This window comes from Euleptes europaea, chromosome 7 (assembly GCF_029931775.1).
Source record: "Euleptes europaea isolate rEulEur1 chromosome 7, rEulEur1.hap1, whole genome shotgun sequence".
NCBI lineage: Eukaryota > Metazoa > Chordata > Lepidosauria > Squamata > Sphaerodactylidae > Euleptes > Euleptes europaea.
The window spans coordinates 68004171-68027074 of NC_079318.1; the positions used below are offsets into that span (position 1 = coordinate 68004171).

General features: G+C 45.9%; 1 protein-coding gene across 2 annotated transcripts in view; it reads left to right on the forward strand.

Moving 5' to 3' along the window:
- The window catches only part of SPTBN1 (spectrin beta, non-erythrocytic 1), a 176883-nt gene that overhangs the window by 74797 nt on the left and 79182 nt on the right, over positions 1-22904 (forward strand). For both annotated transcript variants that reach the window (XM_056852636.1, XM_056852637.1), the window contains exon 2: positions 3645-3796. In XM_056852636.1, coding sequence (XP_056708614.1) covers positions 3645-3796 — 152 coding nt within the window. The remainder of the gene's footprint in view (positions 1-3644; positions 3797-22904) is intronic.

Sequence of the window (22904 nt, forward strand, 5' to 3'; positions counted from 1 at the left end):
CACTGCAGAAAATTCACAACTACTTCCGTACTAAGCAGCCATCTACGAAGCCATATACTAAGTCAGACTCTTGGCCCTCACAGCCCAGTATTGTCTACCCTGTTTGGCAGCAGTTTATCTGCTCACAGGTAAAGATGTTCTCTGTATCTGGCACCAGGCCTAGTTTTTAGCTGGAGATACCAGGGATTGAATTTGCATGCAGAGCTAGAGCCTTTCCTTTAATCTGCTCATATTAAAGCACAGAATCCAGTCTTTTGCTGTAGCCACCAGGAGCATGGTCCATGGAGTTTTAAAGTCCATGGGTTTAGGAAAATGTTAAATGCTTACTGGGCCAGCAATGGAACTGGCATGGTGGAAGGAATTTTCCCTTCTCCCAGGCATATAATATAAGCCCTATTCATAAATTATGGTATACAGCCTAGCTCTGTTCACAAGTTACAGTGAATGCATGGACAATCCGTGCACGCTCGATTTTTCTTTATACGTGTTGAGCAATTCTCATGTTACATTCAACATATGTACAGGTGAATGTGTGATTGAAACGGCATGGTTTTCCAGGTACTAGATTAGATTACTGCAGTGCGCTTTATGTAGGGCTGACCTTGAAAATGTTTGGAAATGTCCAAGTCGATACAGAACTTTGCAGCTAATATGTAGACTAGAGTGGGTTGTAGGGCCTACATTCCAGTCTTGGGCCATCTACATTGGCTCCCAATCTGTTCCCAGGCACATTTCAAGATGCTATTTTTGACCTTCAAAGCTTTATATGGTTCGGGACTAACATACTTGAAGGACTGCTTAACCCCTTATGAACCCACCTGACCATTATAGTCATCTTCAGAGGTCCTGCTTCTGGTACCCCTGCCTTCTGAGATCAAGCAGGTGGCAACCCTTGAAGAGGGCCTTTTTGGTCATGGCACCAAAGTTCCGGAACTCTCTCCCCAGGTAGATTTCTCTGTTCCCTTTTTAAGCCGTCTTCTGCCAGTGGTGAAGACTTTTTTGTTTCGTTTGGCATTCCCTCCATTATCCCTCCTTCCTAACCAATGTTTTTTATGTTTTGTATGTGTTTTAACTGTTTTGTATGTAGTTTAACTCTGTTTTTTTTTTAATACTTTTAATAATTGTTTTGATGATATGTGTTTGGGAGGGGGATTGATTTTAGTGGTTTTATAATGTAATTTCATCTTGTATGGTTTGTAAGCCGGTTTGATTCTCCCTTAAGTGGTAGAGAAAGTCGGCTCGTAAAAACCAACTCTTCCTCCTCCTCATCCTTCTTGCCAGTTGCCATATTAGAGGGTACAGAGCTAAAATGCAGTGAAATAAATGCCATGAATGTCAGAGTGCACCCCTGCATACTAAGACTTTTCTTGGGGTACTGGCTGCATTTGAAATAAAATAGGCTCGGGTGCGTTGTGAAGGCTGTATGTTGTGAATGCACATGCAGGAGCCCTGTGCTGGCCCATGGAAATCTGCCTCTTCTTAAGAGGACCGTGGAGGTGTTTGATGGGCAGTCCTAAAGTTATAAAGCTTATACTGATATACCTTATGCTAAGTCAAACTGTTAATCTACTTACTCTGCTATTGCTTTCTCTAACTGGTAGCAGCTCTCCACAGACAGCAAGTTACATGGAGATCAAATTGTTATAAATGACTCCAAAAGTTACAACATCATAATTCCGAGGGTTTATTTCTTTATTATGAGAAGGCACTGCCAACCCAAAGGAATGTTATTTCATGTCATATAAACAGATTGACTTTCCCTTCGCTTTATATTTGATGAATTATGAAACTTGTTTAAAAACTGAATTAACCTCAAGGATCAAAATCCAGTGACCAGGCAGTATAGCTGCTCTGCAAGAATCCCTTTCCCTCCCCACAAAGTGACTGCTTCTCATTGCTAATATTGCTTACTTATAAGTTTTAAAACATTACTACAAAATCTTGAAAGAATATATTGCATTTTTGGCAGTTCACCTTTGAATGAGTCCAAGATTGGTGTGGGCTTTGAGATTTTACTAAGTCTCCCTTTATTTTAAACCAGACCATTGGTTCATGTACCCAAGTATTTGGTGTTCTGAGATGCTGGGGGTTGACTGGGAACCTACTGCATGCAAAGACGTGTGCTCTGTCACTGAGCTCTGGCCACTCCACATGACAAGCATCCTTCATGACTTGAAGTGACCTTCTTTTTTAATGAAAGGTCAACGCAAGGCCAGCCAGTGGCTTGTCTGGAGTGGTCGTCAGCGGGCAACGGCAAACAAATGGTGTCTTTCCAACAGTTGGCTGTACAAACAGTTGTGAAAGTGTTCCGTAGGACTAAGCCAAAGACAGACTCTGTAAGCCAAAGACAGACTCTGTTTGTCTTGGGCTTGCTGCAAATCCAGACTAACTTCAGTCATGATAGTGCTTTGGAACAATTCAGACCCACTAAGAGATTTCTACCCCAGCCCCATTTTTTCTGTTAAATTAACAAAAAAGGCATTGGGCAGAATTCTTTTTTGGCAACAGCTGTGTCAAAGTTAGTCTTGTCAGTTTGAATTATAGTTCCTTGGTTTCAAACACTAAGTTAAGGTGGGCCCATGGGGTATGTTATATATACATTTCCTTTTTTAGAAGCGAGTCTTTCAAATGCACTCTGAATTTGATAACATCTGTTAATATAGGAGCTTCCCACAATTTATATTGGAGCACTCTAGACTAGTGTGATGAAGGCACACTTTTTCCAGAAGACTACACAGACCCGTCATCAGCATTATGCTTTTGAGAGCCAGAGTGGTACAGTAGTTAGTGTCAGACTAGGATCTGAAAGATTCAGGTTCAAATCCCACACTGCAATGACACTCACTGGATGATCTTGGGCCAGCCACTTTCTGTCTGTCTCGTTCTGTCTCTCTGACTCTGCCTAACATAGCATTTTGTGAGGATTAATTGGGAAAGGGAGAATCATGTATGTTACCCTGAGCTCCTTGGAGGAAGGGTAAGATAAAAATCTACAAGATAACGTTATTCAACCCCATTTATCTACAACCTGCTTATCTCAACTGTCCCACAGCTCAAGGTGACTTACAGATGAAATTTACAATCTAGCAAAAATAAACTTCGACAAACATAAAGCAACAAAAACAAAATCAAACCGCATCAAAGCAATGTAGTAACAAGCAGCAGTTAGATCCATACAAACATCAAGAGATTTAATTGCCAAATACCTGTTCTAAAGGTGAGCTTGGGAAAGATTCCTAAATCATAACAAAAAGACACCGCAATGCACTTCATTAGGAAATTCATTCCAGAACTTTTTTTTTGCCCAAAAGACCCTTCCTCCTATCCACTTAGTCTCACTAGCTGAGGATAGTTTAAATAGGGCCCACCTTTTGCTTTAAATTGTCTGATTCAGGTCCTCCATTATAGCTGATTTGGATGGGAGGCAGCCAAGGAAGACTTAAACATCTTCAGTGATAGCGATGGGAAGGACCAAGATCTTGGGGATCCGTTACCAGTAAAAGTAGATGATACTCATCTTAATGGACCAATGATCTGGCTCCATTCAAAGCAATCTCATATGTTCAAGAAAATGCCTAATCAGGACATTGCTTCCTTGAATCCTATATGAAGTTTGTAATGGTTACGTTTTTCTCTCTCTCTAGATGAACGAGAAGCAGTCCAGAAGAAGACCTTCACTAAGTGGGTTAACTCTCACTTGGCACGTGTATCCTGTAGAATTACAGACTTGTACACCGATCTTCGTGATGGACGGATGCTTATCAAACTGTTGGAAGTTCTTTCAGGAGAGAGGCTTGTAAGTTCCCATTCCAGAAGTCCTCATGTTGTCTAGTCTGTGTGTGTGTGTGTGTGTGTGTGTGTGTGTGTGTGTGCCGTCAAATCACAGAAAATTTCTGATTTTGGTCCTTTTTTGGGGGTAGAAGGGGGCTGTTTAATCAATGAATATAAAATAACCTACTGTGGTTGTAGGACAATTGAATGCATAACCTAGTCATAGTTTTGGATGTTATTAATTAGGCACAATTGAAACTTGCAAATCACCCTTCATCTCATGCAATTTTACTGTAATGTTAACTGAGTCATGTTCAGCAGTTTACATGAGTTTGGGCAGGCTTTCTTTTCTTTGTGATTGATCAAATAAAGATTAATAAACTGTGGATAATTGGGTGATGTGAAGAAATTTATCCATGTAGCTTCTGGGAGTGCTTCTGCTCCTCCCACCCCCATTAGTAGATAATATTCATCATCACTCTCCATTGCTTTTAATCGTACCAAATGGTAACATGTGTTTAGAAGGGTGGGTTGATTGTGTTTTTTAAAAAGTTTCTTAATTTTTACTTTAGCCAGAAGTTCAGGAGAAGAGAAATAAAAACTTCATGAAAGTTCAAAACAAGCAGCTAAGCAAATTTTTTTTACAAATTAGCTACAGAAAAGCATGTTCTTTCCTCCTAACATGTCATCCTTAGCGCCTGAGAAAAATAATTGTGGTAACAAGCAACACAGTTATTAAAGACTAAGAAGCCTTGGTGGCATGCACTTCTGAAGACTTTCTATGCCAGGAGTTGCTAACCTTTCCTTTAATGAGAACTACTTCTGAGTAATAAAAAAACATTCTGAGCTATTCCCTCCCCCCACATGCTACTGTGTTTTATTTTGTTCTAAAAACAGAAAGGAAGCTACCAGCAAAGCAGCATAGAAAAAGATCCAATGAGATGAAAGCTTTGTTTTTAAAGCCTAGGGCAGATCTTTTTGCGATCTTTTCCTAGGTCTTCTTGGGGGTGCACACGCTACCCTGCAGCAGTCAGTGAGTGACTGGTAGCTCGCAAGCTACTTGTTGCAGACTCCAGCTCTAATCTATCAGTCCTACAATATATGTTTCCCTGTGCTCCAAAAGCCACATTTAGGTATCAACATGTATTTAGGGTCTATTGCATTTCATAAACAGTTTCAGAACCTCAGACTTCAATGTCATGCCAGCAAAGTTGTCTGATCCAGTTATTTCACCACTCAAAATAGGCAGAGGGGCAGGTGATTAAGTACAAATTGGTTCACTATATTGGAAGCAAGTTGCTGGAGTAGATGGACCCATGGATTGACCCAGTAGGGTTCATCTTGTGAACAAACCAAAACCCTGTACACGAGATAAGAAAATAAGTGTCTGATTTTCTTTGTAAGGAGAGAAACAGTGCAATGTAAGAACAGTTACACCCTTCTAAGTCCAGTGAAGTCCAAACGGTACAGCTGCTTAGGATTGCACTGGAATTGGCTTACATGCATGCATGCCTGAATGTAATATAATTGGGTGCTGAGGCAGATCTATATATTTCTCAAGTATGGCCCCCATCTGTGGATGTCTAAATCTGCAGATTGGGGCCACACTTACCTGAAACAGATAGTTCTGCAAACTTGGGGGACTCCCTAGGTTTGCAGAAAAAATTGGAAAAAAATTCCTTGGGGGATTTGCAGACAATGACCCTGCCTTCTCTGGTGGCTCCAACATTGGTGCTGATGGCTGCCATGGCGGGCTAGGCATCTGAGACCCAGAGCCATTCCAGGCTTGCCAGGAATGGAGGCTGGGGGGAGGTTGGGAGATGTGGCAGGCCAGACAGCAGAGGCCGAAAGCTGTGCTGGACTTGCTGGGAGCAGAGTCTCTTGGGGGAACCAAAGCTGCACCAGGCTTGCAGCTGATGGAGGTGATTGGGGGAGGGGGGAGTTGGTGCAAAGACAGGAAGCCATGCTGGGCTCCCAGGGGGCGTATGCAGTGGGGGGAGCCTAAGCTGTGCCAGGCTTGCCAGCAATGAAGGTGATGGGGGGGTAGCTGCGGTGATTTCCTGTGATGGCAGAGGAGGGGACCTGTGGCTAAGAGGGAGAAGGGATTCCTTTCTCTGTTATTGTCGCGGGTTCCCACTTGTTTTATTTCCAACACCGTCTCAGCATACAGTAGGAATCCCAGGGCTGTGAAAGTGTTTAGTTTATGTCCAGGGCATCAACTAGAGAATAGCATTCATGGGCTTCCATCTGATGCCTACAGATCAAAACTGAGATGGTGGGAATTGTTGTAGGGAGCAGGAGGTGCTTATTTGTCCCGGAAACCCATCTTCTGTGCAGGAAGAGAGTTGTGTGTGGACTAAATGCCCCTTATTTATCCTGTATTTGTCCCATTCTTCCATAGGAGGCATATCTGGATTGTGCAGTGGGAAGCATTGAAGCCATGTATTTGGATTTGAAATTAGGATCCAGGTGTTAAGATGGATCTAGCAGGCCGTCCCTTCTTTGAGCTTCCATGTGCAAAACATTTATTTTATTTCACTTGCAATAATACTGCCAAAAGTGCCTTTTGAGTATCAAGCAACGAATCTGTGAGAAAGTCCTAGAAGCTGCATGACTTTCTTTATAAAACAGATATTTATCTTCCTGGTTACCCAAGCCTTAGAATGAATATCACTTCAGCGATCTGTGGTTAAAGAACACATTCTATCCCTCCTTCCACTATAAACAAGCATCTAGATAAGGCAGTTTGTGAAAACCCTGACATAATTACATGCATTCCAGAGTGTGTTAGCAGGATTAGCTTTTAAATCCCATTTGCCGAGGCTCTTCTGCTTATGTTTGTTATTCTTTGCACTTGCTAATTTATTTTGGGTTAGCACACCAGTAGAGAATCCAATGCCATACAGTATTATCCTATCTGAAGCCTAAGACCTCTTCCCAGATTTTACAACCCAGAATTTAGACTCTACTGAGAGCCATTTTCCAGCGTGACAGCATTCCTACTTGCATTTGGGGGGGATCATCAAGGGAAGCCGCCACAAAATGGCTGAACACTTGTGTCTTCAGACCGCCAGAATGGGCAGGCCATAACCATAAAGACACACAGTTTCAGAAGGTCCCAGAATGAGCTGCTGTTGTATTCTGTTTCTTGTGCTCAAGTTCCTCACACTTCTTTATACATTACAAAGACGAGCTAGCTCACTTTAGCCAATTCCCATCATAGTTTTTTGTTTGTTTGTTTTAAAAAAGGAATAAAATAGAAGAGTAGCCACGTTAGTCTGTTGTGAAACAGCAGGGATTCTTGTGGCAATTTAAGAGGTTTGTGGCCTCTAAGCATTCGTAGGCAAGATCCTGTTTCATCAGAAATATGAAGGGAAATATAATGTTACAGGGGGCCTAAGTATTTGCTGCTTGGGATCCTTACTGATGAGGAGAATACAGAAAATAATTTACCTAAGTATTCCTTTTTATTTTAATTTACAAACATTTATGCAATGTACCGAGCCCATACTACTAGTTGGATTCAGGAAAATTAATCTTTATTTTTTTCTAAAAGGTATTTCATGTTTCTGTGGCCTTTTTTCTTTTACATGCTGTAGAAGTCTGAAAACACTGAATATTTGAGGGAACAAGGAAAAGTAAGAGAGATCACGCTTACCCTATACAGGTATTAGAAGAAATTAGCAGGTTTTCAGTGAAGACTTCCTAAAGGTCAGTAAACCAGGAAATTTAAAAGGCACAGCCAAACATATTATTTTCCTAGAGGCAGAATGGTAAAGAATCCAGTGAGTGGCAGTGTTTTGGGTGCCTTCCTTATTCTACATTGTGGAGGAGGGGGGGAACACAAGAGACTTTGTTATATAAAAAAGCACTTCAGTCGTCCTTTCCTTTAACAATAATTTCTTTATAATTTCTGAAAGCCCAAAGGTCACCTCGCATAAACAGATTCTCGCTGGTGAATTTTGCCTTTTATTGTACTAAGGGGGGAAGATTAGAGGGAATTAAGGTTGTCTTGCATATGTGTGCCCAACACATAACTGAAATTCTTAAATAAATATAAACACTGCAAGTAAGGAAGCCAGTTTGCTTTCCTCGTTGTCCAGCCTCCGCATCCTACTTCCTCTATTTGGCAGTCTCGTTGAAAGGCTCAAAAGAGGAGGAAATGAGTTTATTATTATTTAAACCGCACTACCAAATGAAAGACATGGGATGAGGAGTCTGGACACAGAGTAAGTATCTTGCGGTAAATCACAGAATCATAGAGTTGGAAGGGGCCATACTGGCCATCTAGTCCAACCTCCTGCTCAATGCAGGATCCTAGAATCATAGAATTCATAGAATAGAATCATAGAGTGGAGCAGGTGCAATAACAGAGCAGGGAACAGAATTCTAACCTTTTGAGTCCACACTTGCGGTCTACAAGCCCCACTCAGTTGGGAAAGAGCCTTGGTTCACTTACCGTGAAGGCTTCTTCTGCTCGTAGGTAAGAAGGGCGTCTTCATTCTGGGTTATTTTCCTTTATTTGCTAGGGAAGGCAGGATTCAACAAAAATGTAGGCCTTCTGGTTCCCCGGGGGAAATGACCCCCTCCCATCAGAATGCCTCAGTAGTTGAAAAGCTTAAACATTATACATTGAAAAAACTAGTACAATTTAATACTGGAAAAAACATCTTTTTTCCCCTTCGATAAACTAGGTAACAAGGAAGTTAACAACAGGTGACGACAAAACACCTTAAGGTTAAAATGAACGACTTCACTCAAGACACCCTCCCAAAATTTCTCTCTCTCTCTCTTTTTTTTTTTAATGTGCTTCTGGCAGGAATTAGGGAGGGGAAGACACCCTTCTTACCTACGAGCAGAAGAAGCCTTCACGGTAAGTGAACCAAGGCTCTTTCTCGCTCTAGGTAAGAAGGGCGTCTTCATTCTGGGACCTACCAGAGCTGTTACAGAATTAGGGTGGGAAGTTAGACCTCCTGTACTGCCTGAAGCACTCCCAGGCCAAATGCGGAGGAATCTCTAGAGAAAGTGTCTACCTTGTAGTGTCTAGAAAAGGTGGACAAGGAAGACCAAGTAGCGGCATTGCATATTTGTTCCAGCGACACCCTATGCCTAAAGGCCATGGTGGTGGCTGCACTCCTTACAGAGTGTGCCGTAATGGTGGATGGAGTTAGCATGCCAGAGTTTTTATAGGCTTGGAAAATGCAGGCCTTTATGGTACTGCTAATAGCCGCCCGGGACATAGCTCCGCCTTTATTAGGCGCTGTCAAGGAAATAAAGAGGCGCTCTGATTTTCTAATCTGTTGAGTTCTTCTTATGTAGATGCGTAAGGCTCTTTTAACATCTAAAGAGTGCCACTCTTTTTCCCTTTGGTTGGAAGGGTTTGGGAAAAAGGTAGGGAGAACTACCTCCTGCTCGAGATGAAAACGTGTGTGAACCTTTGGTATAAAAGAGGGATCTGTCCGAAGGACCACCCTGTTCTTATGGAACACACACAACTCTGGCCTTACAGAGAGAGCCCCGAGCTCTGATACCCGTCTTGCCGATGTGACGGCGGTAAGGAAAAGAGCCTTCATGCGGACCCACTTGAGGTCGACAGCTCTGAGAGGCTCAAAAGGTGACTTAGTCAGGGCTTGTAATACCGTGCGCAAACTCCAGGAGGGGAACCTGTGAACCACCGCCGGAGAAGACAGTTTAACCCCTCTAAGAAAGGCACAGATATGAGGGTGTTTTGACAAAGGATAACCGGCCACTCGAGGAACTAGGGTGGCTATTGCGGCCAGCTGGCGTCTCATGGTGGAAACTTTAAGGCCAAGCTTTCTTCCATCTTGAAGAAAGGCCAAAATGTCCGCCGCCCTTGGTTTCAGAGGATCTTTGGCATTACGGTGGCACCACGTAGCGAAAACCTTCCAGGTAGCCCCGTATATTCGTAGAGTGGCTGGTTTCCTAGAAGCCAAGATGGTATCTACAATGCCTGAATTGTAGCCTTGACCTAAGAGTTCTGTCCTTTCAAGTGCCATACGGTTAGTCGATACCACCCGGGTCCGGGTGGCAAATCGGTCCTTGGGTTAAGAGATCTTGTCTGAATGGGAGTCGCCAAGGAGGTTGGACGGACATCTGTTGTAATGCCAGATACCAAGGCCGTCTTGGCCAGTCCGGAACTACTAGTAGTACCGTGGCTTGAAGAGTCCGAATGCGTCTGATCACCCTGGGAATAAGAGGCAGAGGTGGAAACGCATACAGCAGTCCTGTCGGCCACGGGGACAGGAGGGCATCTGTTTTCTCCGCTCCGACCTGGTGATACCTGGAGTAAAACCTCTTGAGCTGGGAGTTGGCTGGAGATGCAAACAAATCCACCTGTGGGATCCCGAATCTGATGGTGATCTGATGGAAGATTTCTGGGTGCAGGGACCATTCGGCCTCGTCGAGGTGTTGCCTGCTGAGCCAGTCGGCTTGAACGTTCTGGACTCCCTGTATGTGCTCGGCAGATATTGAAGCCAAGTGGGACTCTGCCCACTCTAAGATCTTGGAGGCCTGCTTGTGTAGGGAGGATAACTTGGAGCCCCCCTGCTTGTTTATATGGGCTTTCGCGACTATGTTGTCCGTCCTGATGAGAAGGTGTGTTCCCACTAGTTGAGGACCAAAGTGTAAGATGGCTTTCCAAATAGCTGTGATCTCTAGGAAGTTGATGCTTTTCTTGAGATGACTGGGCTCCCAGAGACCTTGAGCTGGCTGACCGTGTAGAGTCGCTCCCCATCCCGCCAGACTGGCATCCGTGAACAGCTGGACGGGAGCTTCGTGAATGTATTGTAGTCCCCGAGATAGATTGTCGGGAACCATCCACCAGGACGGAGGCCGAGAGGCTGAGGAGCTGGTGTCTTTTCTTGGCAATGTCCTTCTGGAAAGGGCAGAGGAACCATTGCAACGGTCTCGCCCGAAATCGAGCCCATGGTACCGAAGGGATGCATGAGATCATGTGCCCTTGAAGCTTGGCCATTGCCATGAGCCGAAAAGTTGGGCAGATGCTGCTTGTTTGGCCAGTGAAGAGATGGATTCCACCTTCTCTGTTGTGAGGATGAAGGAGCTGGACGTGGTGTCGATGACTACACCTAGATGAGTCAGCCTCTGTGAAGGTATCAGTAGACTTTTGCTCCAATTGATCAGGAATCCGTGTTTCTGCAAAATCGTGATCACGATGTTGGTGTGAGTCCGACTCAGCTCCTGCGTAGGGGAACAAATGAGGATGTCGTCCAGGTACGGATGTACCTGGACTCCCAGTTTGCGGGCCTCCACCATGAGGGTCACTAGGATCTTTGTGAACACCCTCGGGGCAGATGTTAAGCCGAATGGTAGGGCCCGAAACTGGTAGTGGTCGTCCTGGCAGGAGAAGCGTAGAAACTTCCTGTGTTCCCGGTGAATGGGGACGTGGAGATATGCCTCGGTGAGGTCCACCGAGGTCAGGAAGGCTCGAGGAGTCAGCGACTCTGAGATGGACTTTAGGGTTTCCATCCTGAACCTTTTGTAGATGACGAACTTGTTCACCCACTTGAGGTTCAGGATGGCTCTCCAGTCCCCGTTTTTCTTTGGCACCGTGAAAAACACGGAATACACCCCCGAGTAGCGCTCTGAGTACTCGACGGGCTCTATTGCCTGAATGTCTAAGAGGTGGCGAATAGCTTCTTGTGTTCGAAGAAGTTTGTCTTGGCCTAGTGGTTTTGTCTTGGATATGAATCTTGGAGGTGGGGTCGTGCGGAACTCTATCAGGTATCCCTGAGAGATGATGGAGGATACCCAGTGATCCGTCTGGGATGACTGCCAGGCCGCCATAAAGCGGGTGAGACGGCCCCCCACCGGACCGATGGGGACGTCATTACTTGGATTGTTGAGTTCCATACCCAGCTCTGTCAGTGGGCTGGGCGGAACGAGGGGATCTGGAATAACGTCCTCCCCTACGAAAGGAACCCTTGTAAGAGTTCCAAGAACCTCTCCGCTGTTCACCACGAAATCTCTGTAGGGTGTGGGAGGAACGAAAGGGACGAGAGAAGGTTTTTTGATCTCTCCTATAGCTCTTGGGAAGAGCTTTCTTTTTATCCCTAGTCTCGACTAAGATAGGGTCAAGCTGGTCACCAAAGAGCTTCTTACCTTGGTATGGAAAACCCATTAGATCGGATTTGGAATGATGGTCCACTTGCCAAGGCCTAAGCCAAAGGGCCCTCCTAGAAGCCAGTTGAGTGGCGATGGCTCTGGCTGAGAAGGAAAGGGTATCTAAGGAAGAGTCTGCCAGAAAGGAGACTGCCCGTAGGATCCTGGACACTCCCTCCTGGGCTTTCTTATTCCTTTCTGGAATGAGTTGACGTAGTTTGCGTGTCCAGACTATAGCTACTCTGGACACTAAGGCCGATGTGATAGAGGCGCTGATGGCTAAGGCAGAGGCTTCGTGTGCCCTCTTGAGGGAGATCTCTGCCTTCCTATCAAGAGGATCTCTGATAGAACCCATGCCATCCCTGGCCACTACGTCGTTGGAATGCAAGGCACAGATAGGAGCTTCCACCACCGGAGGCTTAAGCAATTGAGCCGAGGTGGGTGCTAGATCATAGAACTTCTTAGCTATAGCCGGTGCCTGTCTATTTGCTAATGGTTTTTCCCATTCTGCAGTGATTAGGGATGTGAAGTAGTCTGGAACCGGGATCGCACGAGAAGGGTTGTTATGTCTGTGAAAGAATTCTTTTGATCCTTTCAGAGAATCAGAGGCTTGGGGTTCCTGTGTCTCAGACAGGTCCAAAGCTTCTAGAGTCTTTACTAAGAGGGAGGGGAAATCCTCCTGAGGAAAGAGCCTCAGCTGCTTTTCTTCTGGTTTTGGAGGGTCCCCCTCTGGGGAGGAATCCTCCTCCTCCTCCTCCTCCCCATTGTCCTCCTCTGAGGAATCTGGGGGAGACTGGGGCTGAACGATTACTCTCCCTCTGGTCTGGCCATAGGCTTGGGCAGTAGTTTTCTCATTCCCATGCCCCTTATGCCTGTGAAGGGAACTGGGTCCCTCTAGAGGGTCCTGGTAGTCCTCCGCACCTCTAACAGAGGGGGTGGGGGTAGCCTGAGCCGCCTGCAGCCCATCTACAAAGACACTTCTAATGAGCTCCGTGAGCTCCGCTCTTAAGGCAGCTAGCCCCCCTCCGCTGGAAGCCCCCGCGAACGCTGGTACATTACCAGAAGCAGTCCCTTGCTGTGCAGCCATCGATCCATGGGAAGCCTCACTGCCGCTGAAAGGGACCTGGCTAGCAGCCGCGGTGGACATGGAGGGCCCGGCCGGCTCCAACGGGTCCGCGGAGCGGACGGCATCCTCCGAGTTAATTGGCGTCCGGCTAGCAGCCGCGCCTGGCGTCCGGCTAGCAGCCGCGCCTAGCTTCACGCGCTCCGCCACGGACGTAGCGGCAGGAGCGGAAGGCGGCTGGCTAGCAGCCGCGCCCGAGTCTCTCTTCTTCTTCTTCCTTGTCTCCTCTTTTGGGTCTGTCTTCCTCTTTCGCTTGGGATTCATCCCTTTAGGGGGACTAGAGGAATCCCGGCAGCTCGGGGCTGCTGCAACAAAGAGACCCGGGTCCAAGTCAGTGGGAGAAATATATTCGTCCTGGCTAGAAGCCGCCATTTTGTTTTGGCGGGAAAGGACGACTCCAACCCTCCGGGCCCCACACAAGACACGACAAGGAGACAGATAATGGACAAAGACAGAATGCAACAAAGGTAAGAAGAGAAGAAGGGGGGGAAACACGAAGGGGAAAGACTTTAGAGATAGGAGTATTTTAAAAGATTTTAGAAAAAATGGCGGAGCACCGCCACAAACCTGCTTCCCTGACAAAGGCAGGAAACAAAACTGAGGCATTCCGATGGGAGGGGGTCATTTCCCCCGGGGAACCGGAAGGCCTACATTTTTGTTGAATCCTGCCTTCCCTAGCAAATAAAGGAAAATAACCCAGAATGAAGACGCCCTTCTTACCTAGAGCGAGAATGGGAGATCACCTTAGCAATCCCTATGACATTGAAAAGGCCTCTGGGGTGATCTCTCAGGTGGGAGGGATAACTAGGAGAAAGGAGTTGAGGGAAACTTCTTAAGTCACCCAAATAATTGGGGGACTGCGATTGGTGCTTGTGCCTCAGCACTCAAGGATTGGTAGCTGCCCAACCACGCCAACCCTGGGTCTAGCCTCCAGATCACATCAGATCTCCAGGTTCAAAAAAGAGTTAATACTGATTAAGAAAATAGTTCTATATAAGCGTTTGCAGGATCAAGCTCCCATGGTGAAATCCTGTGCACTTTTGATGGCTAATGTCTACAGTTGACACTGAACCTAAACACGTGGTCAGATGTAATAGACTAGGACAAAGTCCCTGTATACATTAATGTGTACAGTAGTGGCTTTCACATTTTCTGCCTTCAGGGGACCTTTTCACATCATCTAGCCTTCTACAGAACCCTGCATATTGCAAAGGATTCTGGGATGTTTTCTGGGAGCTGCATTAATTTATTCAGTGTAGCTTCTCAGTGGCCCACATGGTTTGGGAGAGCGCCGTAAAGCATACTGAACACCCTCCTGTGGCTGCTTATTGTAGGAGAACACTGTTAGAGATCAGAGCATCTTTCAAGGAATTTTCTCTGCCGTTAATTATCTCAGTGAGGAACCCCCAGAAAGCTTCCAAGGAACCTCCTGGTACATAGTTTAGAAACCACTGATGTAAATAACGGAATTTTTACAGGCAGCTTTAATTCTTGCAGCATGGCAAATATGAGAAAAGTTGCATGTGTCAAAATTCCCTGCTTTACACAGCTGTCAAAGGAACAGGAATCCTGACATCTATTGCGCCTGGTCTTCCCAGGTGTAAAATGGTAAACACAGTCCTTATTCACTCCAGTTTTGTAGTCAAAGTGGTGGTTTTCAAACATGTTTTTCTTCAAAATGTTTTTTCCATCTTAGATTCAATTTGCATCTTTTTTCCAAATACCCATTTTTCCTAGTGCATTGGAAAGAAAGATCAGAATTCATAATTAACCTTAAAAAAAACTTTGATGGAGCAATGCATACATCTAGAGAATTGTTTTTTGTGAGTTTGCAGCTGAAAAAATGTAATGCTATATGTGCACAGATAATCCTTTGAGTAACATCAGGAGATGAGATTTTTTTAATTCCTGTTTTTATAAAGAATATTGCGCAAAAATGCTTCATAATAGTCATTATCAGAGGTAGTACATGCAGTGTTGCATTGTCATGCTGAAAGGCAAAAAGCATCTCCCTGGTTAATGGTGCTATCCTTACCACACATTGGCTGTCTGGCATCCAAGTGAAGATTTCTACAGCCCACAGATCCTAATTACCACTGGCTAGATTTCAAAAGTGATAATTAAGTCTTGTTGGCTCAGCAGACAGGCTGCTTTCGTTGCTAGCTGAAAACCAGCTAGCCTTTGTCCTGTCTTTGTCCTGTTCTCCTCAATAGGCGGCACCCCCTGAGATATTTCCCACCGAATCCAGATGGGAAACCACAGTTTGCTTTAACCGTACTTTAAAACGCAAACCGTGATTCCAAACATACAGGTTACCACTGTTTAATGCTGCTTGGGGCCTTTTACTTCTAATCAGCAGTTCTGTTTCTGTTGTACACTGGAGCCAGGGCTGTAACTATGGGCTGTCAATTCAAATGTCATGCCAAACCGTAGCCAGCACAAAGCATTGTTTGCAAACCTCTTCAGCACATGGCTTCCAGTTCTATTTGAAAACTGTGGTTGGTCAGTTCAGACATTGTACCAAATCATAGCTAAATCGTAGATTGGCACTATGTCTGAATTGAGGTTTCCCCCCTTCAGTGCTGTTCCTTACTCAGTGAATCGGGAATACTTGAACTCTGACACCACCTTCAAGAGTAGAAGAAGAATGTTACTCCAAGGTACATTTTGTTGTTGCTTACTTTTTGCACAGTGAAATGGGCATAAGGGGCAAAAATGACAGCAGAATGGTCGTAGCCTCCCCCTTGAGTTTGTCAAACATAACTTCACCATACAGTACGGTCAGTGTTTCCTTTTAAATAGAAGGGAATTTCAAAAGAGGATTATCCCTTTCAGCTCTTTTTTGAGAACAGGATGTTGTGCCACAAATGGTACATCCAATGCAGCTTACAACGTCATTCTTCCCTCTTCCATTTTTTCCCCCTCACAACAAGAAGCCTGAGAGGTAAATTAATCTGAGGGAGAGTGAACCACTACAGCGTATTGACTCTCCAGATCAAAGGAAAGGACTGTTAGTCACAAAGATCCACAATAAAAGAATGTGTGAGTCCTTTGGGCTCCACTGTTATTAATTGACACAAGATGTTGCAGTGAGGAAGAATACACTCTCTGTACTCACACTTTTGTTTATCAGATGAAAAAGGGAATGCTGGGCACCATACTGAGGGCTGAAAAAGATGTGAGGGTAGCTTGCATGTGTAAGTGTAAACTTCTTGCAGTGAGTTGGCCCATTCATGTGTAGACTTGGTGGTGGAGGAAAGTGCCATTAAGTCACAGCTGACTTATGGTGACCCCAAAGGGTGTTAAAGGCAAGAGACGTTCAGAAGTGGTTTGCTGCTGCCTGCCTCTGTGTGGGCTGAGAGAGTTCTGAGAGAACTGTGACCGGCCTAAGGTCACCCAGCAGGCTTCATGTGGAGGAGCGGAGAATCGAACCTGGTTCTCATGTGTAGACTTCGCTTGCCTATATCATAACTGATTGCCAGTTTGTGAGTGCTGCTCATGAATGGACCACTTCAGTGTGGCAAGAGTACTATATATGAGAGGCCATGTGCAAAGACACTGGCAGTACTGATGTTCATTTTGGCCCTGACTCCTGATCCAGTCAAGGAAAGCATGACTGGGAAAAGTCAAGTTTCTCACGAAACTGCCTTTTTACCTTAGAGTCAAGCTATAACAGTAGTTGCTGACACAAATTTTGTAATCTAGAGAACAATCTTGTTTCATACAACCCTGTAGCTGCAAAAGCAGATGCCACAGCAGCTTTTCCGGTTATTCCTTTCGTGGTCTCCTTCTCCCCTCTTGCTGATTGAGCAAACAGAAGGGGATGGTGGGACACCAGACAACGAATGGAACAGGGCAGGAGAAGCTATCCACGGGCAGTTTGGGAAATTAAAATGTCCAAGAACAAGCCAGGCAGGCACCCCACCCCTTAGACCTGGTCAACAATGGGTGTGTTCACCCATCACTGCATCTGGGAGCCAGCGTGGTGTAGTGGGAGCCAGAGTGGTGTAGTCGTTGAGAGCGGTGGTTTGGATCGGTGGACTCTTGATCTGGAGAACTGGTTTTGATTCCCCGCTCCTCCACATGAGTGGCTGAGGCTAATCTGGTGAACTGGATTTGTTTCCCCACTCCCACACATGAAGCCAGCTGGGTGACCTTGGGCTGGTCACACTCTCTTAGCCCCACCTACCTCACAGGGTGTCTGTTGTGGGGAGGGTAAGGGAAGGTGATTGTAAGCTGGTTTGATTCTGCCTTAAGTGGTAGAGAAAGTCGGCATATAAAAACCAACTCTTCTTCTTCATCTTGGACCGCCACCAACTGGCTGAGCCGAGTGGTCCCTGCAGTGCTGGAAAACTCGAGCTTGGCTCTGCTTACTCCTGGTTGCCATGATAGTTCTCTGAGTTGTGACTTAGAAAGCCAACACTGAGTAAGACTCATGAGATCTGTCCTCTTTTATGTTCTTGGTTAGAGCCGACACACGCCTTCTCTGCAACACCCCTTGCAACATGGAAGTGGAAATAGTTTCTGCTGACTCACTGGTATCAGAAAGGGGCAATCCTGGCAAAAGGTTATGTTTATACCATATGTTGACATCAAGTTTCCTTAGGATACATAACACAGCTTTAAAACTTCTGGTTTTTTTCACAGCTATGTTTGTGACCAGTTAACTTACATTTATTTAATATGCATTCAATGAAAACCCATTACTAACATTTTGGCTGAATACCCTAGTTGCTGATTCAGTCATTCCCCAAGGAGGTCCATTTTACCAGATGTTTTACAACTTTCTATCGAAGGAACAATATGTTAAAGTTTCTGATTCTAAGTCTTTAGACCTAAGCACACTTACTAGGCAGCAAAGTCCATTGAACTTCTTTCCAAGTCAGTGTACATCAGATCATTCTGTAAGTAATTTGTAAGTACTTGCTGTAAGTACTTGCTGCAAGTACTTGCTGGAAAGCAATTTCATCAACATCAAGATTTCTTATTTCCATGTGAATTGCTTTAAGACTGGCAAATGGTATTGCTCTACAAGCGAACTGAACACATCCTCTGCTCAAGTTTATTTTTTGACTTTCTGTTCCTTCATTGCTTCTGCTGTGTCCAGTTTTAGATTGTAAGACAGCAACAAAGATCACCCCTCCCTGTTTTGCCAACCTGCTTCCGTCCACTGACCAGATGAGCATCAGCAGGCATTGACAGCAATTACCAGGAGTTTGCCTGCCATTAGCGGGCACCTGCTAAACCTAAGCAAGCCCCATCCTCAGTCTAAGTGCTAGTTACCAGGTCCCCTGAGAAGGGAAGCAGAGTATGGTAGTTATGGGGTGGAGCCAGCCCAGATCGAAAGTCGGGGTGGGGGTGGCTGCCATGGCTGGCTCACGGGCTGGATAAGAGCTTTCAAGGGGCCGTATCTGGTCCTGGGCTTTATGTTTGACACCCCTGATCTACCTTATTAGGACTTATTAAAAGATTACTGCAGTAATATATGTGAAGCACTTTAAACACTGAAAGCGCATGGTAAAGATTTTCTATTGCTACCATAGTTGGTTGAGGACCAAGCAGAATGTGGAATATACTTGGGGCACCCAGACCAATTCTCACCCCACCTGTGGCTCATTAGGAGTGGGCTGAAGCATGCAAAGATATTGTTTTGCTCATGATGAGTGGTACAAGCTCCATTTGTGGTATATGCTCCAGGAGTGGGTCAAAACTGCTGGCCTGAGTTCATGAGATGAGCCACTCAGACAACCACCTTAACACGAGCACAAAGACAGTCTGCATGGGATTGGTCCACTTTCTTGCAAAAAAGGAGAGTTGTGTTAAATGGCTCTCGGCCTAGAACATCTGTCTCCAAAGTTTATTTTATTTACTTTTTTATTTTATTCGATTTCTATCCCACCCTCAATCCCTGGCCAAAGCCGGGCTCAGGGCGGGTAACAACAAAATTTAACAGCATACATGTAATACAATCATAAACTACATTACATCTACATCAAACTTTTAAAAGTACAAACAAAATTAATAAGTACAACAGATACAACAAGATGGCGCTCATTCAGAGCATACCAGATGCTGAGAAAACCGATGGAGCAGTCAGTGTCCCCCATATAATCACAGCTCCGAAGAAGTAGGGGGATGGGTAGGGAGGCCAGCACAGATGACAAACTGTGGCTGCCCTCAATTGTAGACCTGGTGGAACAACTCCGTCTTGCAGGCCCTGCGGAAGTCTTTAAGGTTGGAGTGGTTGTCGGAGGTGTATAGTGATGGGAAAACCCTGCATGATTCCAGGGGTTGGACTAGATGAACTCTGGAAAACAGTCCTTTCTCTACTGTTCCTTACAAGGCAGTCCTGTGCATCACAATGAGTCCCAGTGTTATATATTGCAATAGGAGACAGCTCACTTTTATGAGCTGCACAGAGGCTATTTAATGCAGCAACTTTACAATTGCTCTTAATGTGTGTTTTTGTACAATTTGCGTCTTGTCTTAAAACGACTTGCTGTAGCATTGTTGAATGACTTCTTGTTCTTTTATGGAAGCTAGCTGGAACAAATTCCTTCTTCCTATCATCTATCTTATTTTTGTTTAAAGACCCCAATAGAGTTAGTAAAGCTCCCTTCTCATGAGGTCTCTTCAGTCAGCTTGTGGCCCCAACTCTGATCACCCTTTAAAAAGCGTTTACATGTTGGCAGACAGTGTTCCCTGGATTCTTACCAGTTCTCATTACTGTGTGCACGCAGAGCTTTATTTGCTTGTTTAGCACTTTCCCACCACTGCAAGGAATGTGTGCACGGAATCACAAGAATAAGGGTGTTTCGGCGGAAGCTTAACCAACATCATGAATGCTCTGTATTATAAAACTCAACTCTAGGCAAACCAAGGGAGAAAAACTTTGGCCAAGTACGTGTACATGAAGAATGGGTGGCAGAATATTCTGCAGGAAAGCAAAATAAAATGTGTAGCATCATTAGGAGAAACCTCTAGGGTCTTAACTGTGTCACAAATGATTTATTGTCAAGGGCTTAGATTTCTGTATGAGAAGCTAGATATTTGTTGCGAGCTTGCATATTTTTTATTAATCGTACATAATCTGTTCTGATGACATGTTCTACGTTTGTGCAGATCTGGGAATTGTGTGTGTGGTGGAAAGGTGGGATTTAAGAAAAGGATTCTGTAAGCGCAATGTAAATTCACAGGCAAGGGGGAGAGGAACTTGAGGGGCATGTGAAGTGCAGAAGTCCTGCTTCCTCCACACTGAACATCCTACATTTTCTGACATCTTCATACAGATGGATTGGGTCTGTTTAATAGATCCGATCAGTTCAGATCCCGTCTCAGGCTTGAAGTTTATTAGGGTGACCTTGGACTATCCCTGTGTGGTTGTGAAGATAAAAAAGGAGAACCCATGTATATTTATATTTATTATTTCAACTTACTATCCCGTTCTCGCTCTGGAAGAGGAGGTCATCTGTAAAGTGGTGTTTCCGTTCCTCTTGCTTCTGGGAGGCAGGACTAAAAACTTTAACTTCCTGTCTCTGGGGAAACGCCCCCTCATTCCCAGTTCTTTCCTGCCTCGCTTTGGGAGAGCAGGCTTTATCAGCAGCTCTCTGCTAACTCTTCTTAGAAGGCTAGTTTTCTAACTTTTCTTGCTCTTTCTTTTCTCAGGTCCATTTTCTAATCTATACTATTTCTCTTTCTGTCCTCCTGCTGCACAGTATAGACCCTTTTTTAGTCAGGTTGTGGCTTTCCCGCCAAATCAAAATGGCGGACGCCCCTCCTGATTCCTTTATCGCGCAGGAAGATTTGGACCCCGGCTTGCTTGTTCCAGCCCCGCAAGCCCAACTAAAAACCCCTGGCAGCCACTCCGGTGGTTCTAAGGGGAAGAGCAAGAAGAAGCGGGGAGACGGTTCCATTAAGAGGAAGGGAACCGATGCGGCCCATGTTAAAGGTAACAAAAGGGCTCGCGCAACTTCTGTTCCTCGCTCTCTTGCCGCGCCGCGCAGGCTCCCGCCCGCGGCGACAGGGACGGAAAACCAGACGGCTACCCCCGCGCCACAAGCCACAACCTCGGAGAACCCTCCAGATGGTAAGGCGCCGACTCCCTCCTCGGAGGGTAACGCGCCCCCTCCCCTAGCCGCCATAGAAGCGATGGGACTGCTTTCTCTTAAGGCGGAACTCTCGGCACTAATTAAGGAGGCCTTTGCAGAAGGCATCAGGGCGGTGCAGCTCGCTTCCCCTACCTCCTCAGTCCATGGTTCCTCAGAACTTAGCGACCCGGGGGAGGGCCCCAGTTCCCAACCACCCCAAAGGGACGGAGGGAGCCAGTGGCCTACCAAGGCAGCCCTTAAGGCCCCTCCGACCAAGTCAGTCACCACCACGGTCACCTTTTCCCCTGCCTCCTCTGATGATGAGAGGGAAGAAGGCGAGTTCTCCTCCGAAGGAGAGGACCTCGCTCCAGAGGAAAAGCAACTCAGGTTGTTTAGTCCCGATGACTATCAATCACTACTTTCCAAGACCCTAGCAGCCCTTGACTTGAATGCAGCCCCTGACTCCCAGCCTCAAGAAAAGCAGTTAGGGACCAAAGAGTTCTTCCATATGCACCACGCTACCCCACGTGTCGCCCCCGTCCCTGATTATTTTTTAACCCTTATTAATGCAGAGTGGGATAAACCCCTGGCTTCTCGCCAACCTCCAGCAGTAGTTAAGAAGCTTTATAACATGGCCAATAGCTCTGCTGATATATTCAAGGTCCCCCTAGTGGAACCTGCAGTTACTGCTCTCCATACCTCTGACCTAGTCACAGAGGAGGGCCAGGGCCTCATTAGGGATCCCGTTGACCGCAAAGCCGACTTGGCCTGCAAAAAGTCCCACGATGCAGCAGCCTGGGCCATCCAAGCTTCCATCACTTCAGCCCTTGTTGCTCGTGCGGCAATAGTCTGGACCAGAAAACTGGGTCAACTTATTCCAGAGGACGACAGGAACGCCTTGGAGGGGGCCTCTAGAATTCTAAAAGCCGTGTCCTTTCTAGCAGACTCCTCCCTAGACACGATGACTTTCGCGGCTAGAGCCATGGCGACCACGGCGGCGGCCAGAAGAGCACTATGGATCCGCCCCTGGCAAGTACAGCACAGATCCAAAACAGTTTTAATGGGGTTCCCCTTTCAGGGAAAGAAGCTTTTTGGGGAAAAGCTGGAAGAGATATTGGTTGAAACCAAAGATAAGAAGAAGGCCTTACCCAAGGTCTTCAGTAAAGAACAAAAAAAAAAGCTTTTCCTCCCAGGGTTCCTTTCGCACCTCCCACACCCTTTCCAGGTACAGACCGGAACAAAGAAGAGGTCATTGGAGCTCCTCAAGGGGTTCCTTTAGGAGAGGGGGCCGTTTTTCCAAACCCTCTCGCTTCACCAACTTCCAGGGAGAAAGAAACGACAAATCCTTCCGTCCAGCAAAACAATGACGCTCCCACCCAGCCTGTGGGGGGCAGGCTGACTCAATTCCGCCACCGGTGGAAAACCTCCCATCCAGATGCCTGGGTATTGAACATCATCCATCAGGGCTACCAGCTGGAACTGGTTTCCACTCCCCCAGACCGTCTGGTAGCATCAACTCGCCCCTTAAACAAAGAAAAGCAGTTCAGAACAGCAGAAGCATCCGCCACCTACTCGACATCCAAGCCATCAAAGCAGTCAATCCACAGGAGCACTCATCGGGAGTCTACTCCTATTTCTTTACAGTGCCAAAGAGAAACGGAGATTGGAGGGCTATCCTCGACCTCAAGTTCCTCAACAGACACATCCTCAGAAGACGCTTCAGGATGGAAACTCTGCGTTCAATCACAGAGGCTCTACGACCACAGGACTTCCTCACATCCATC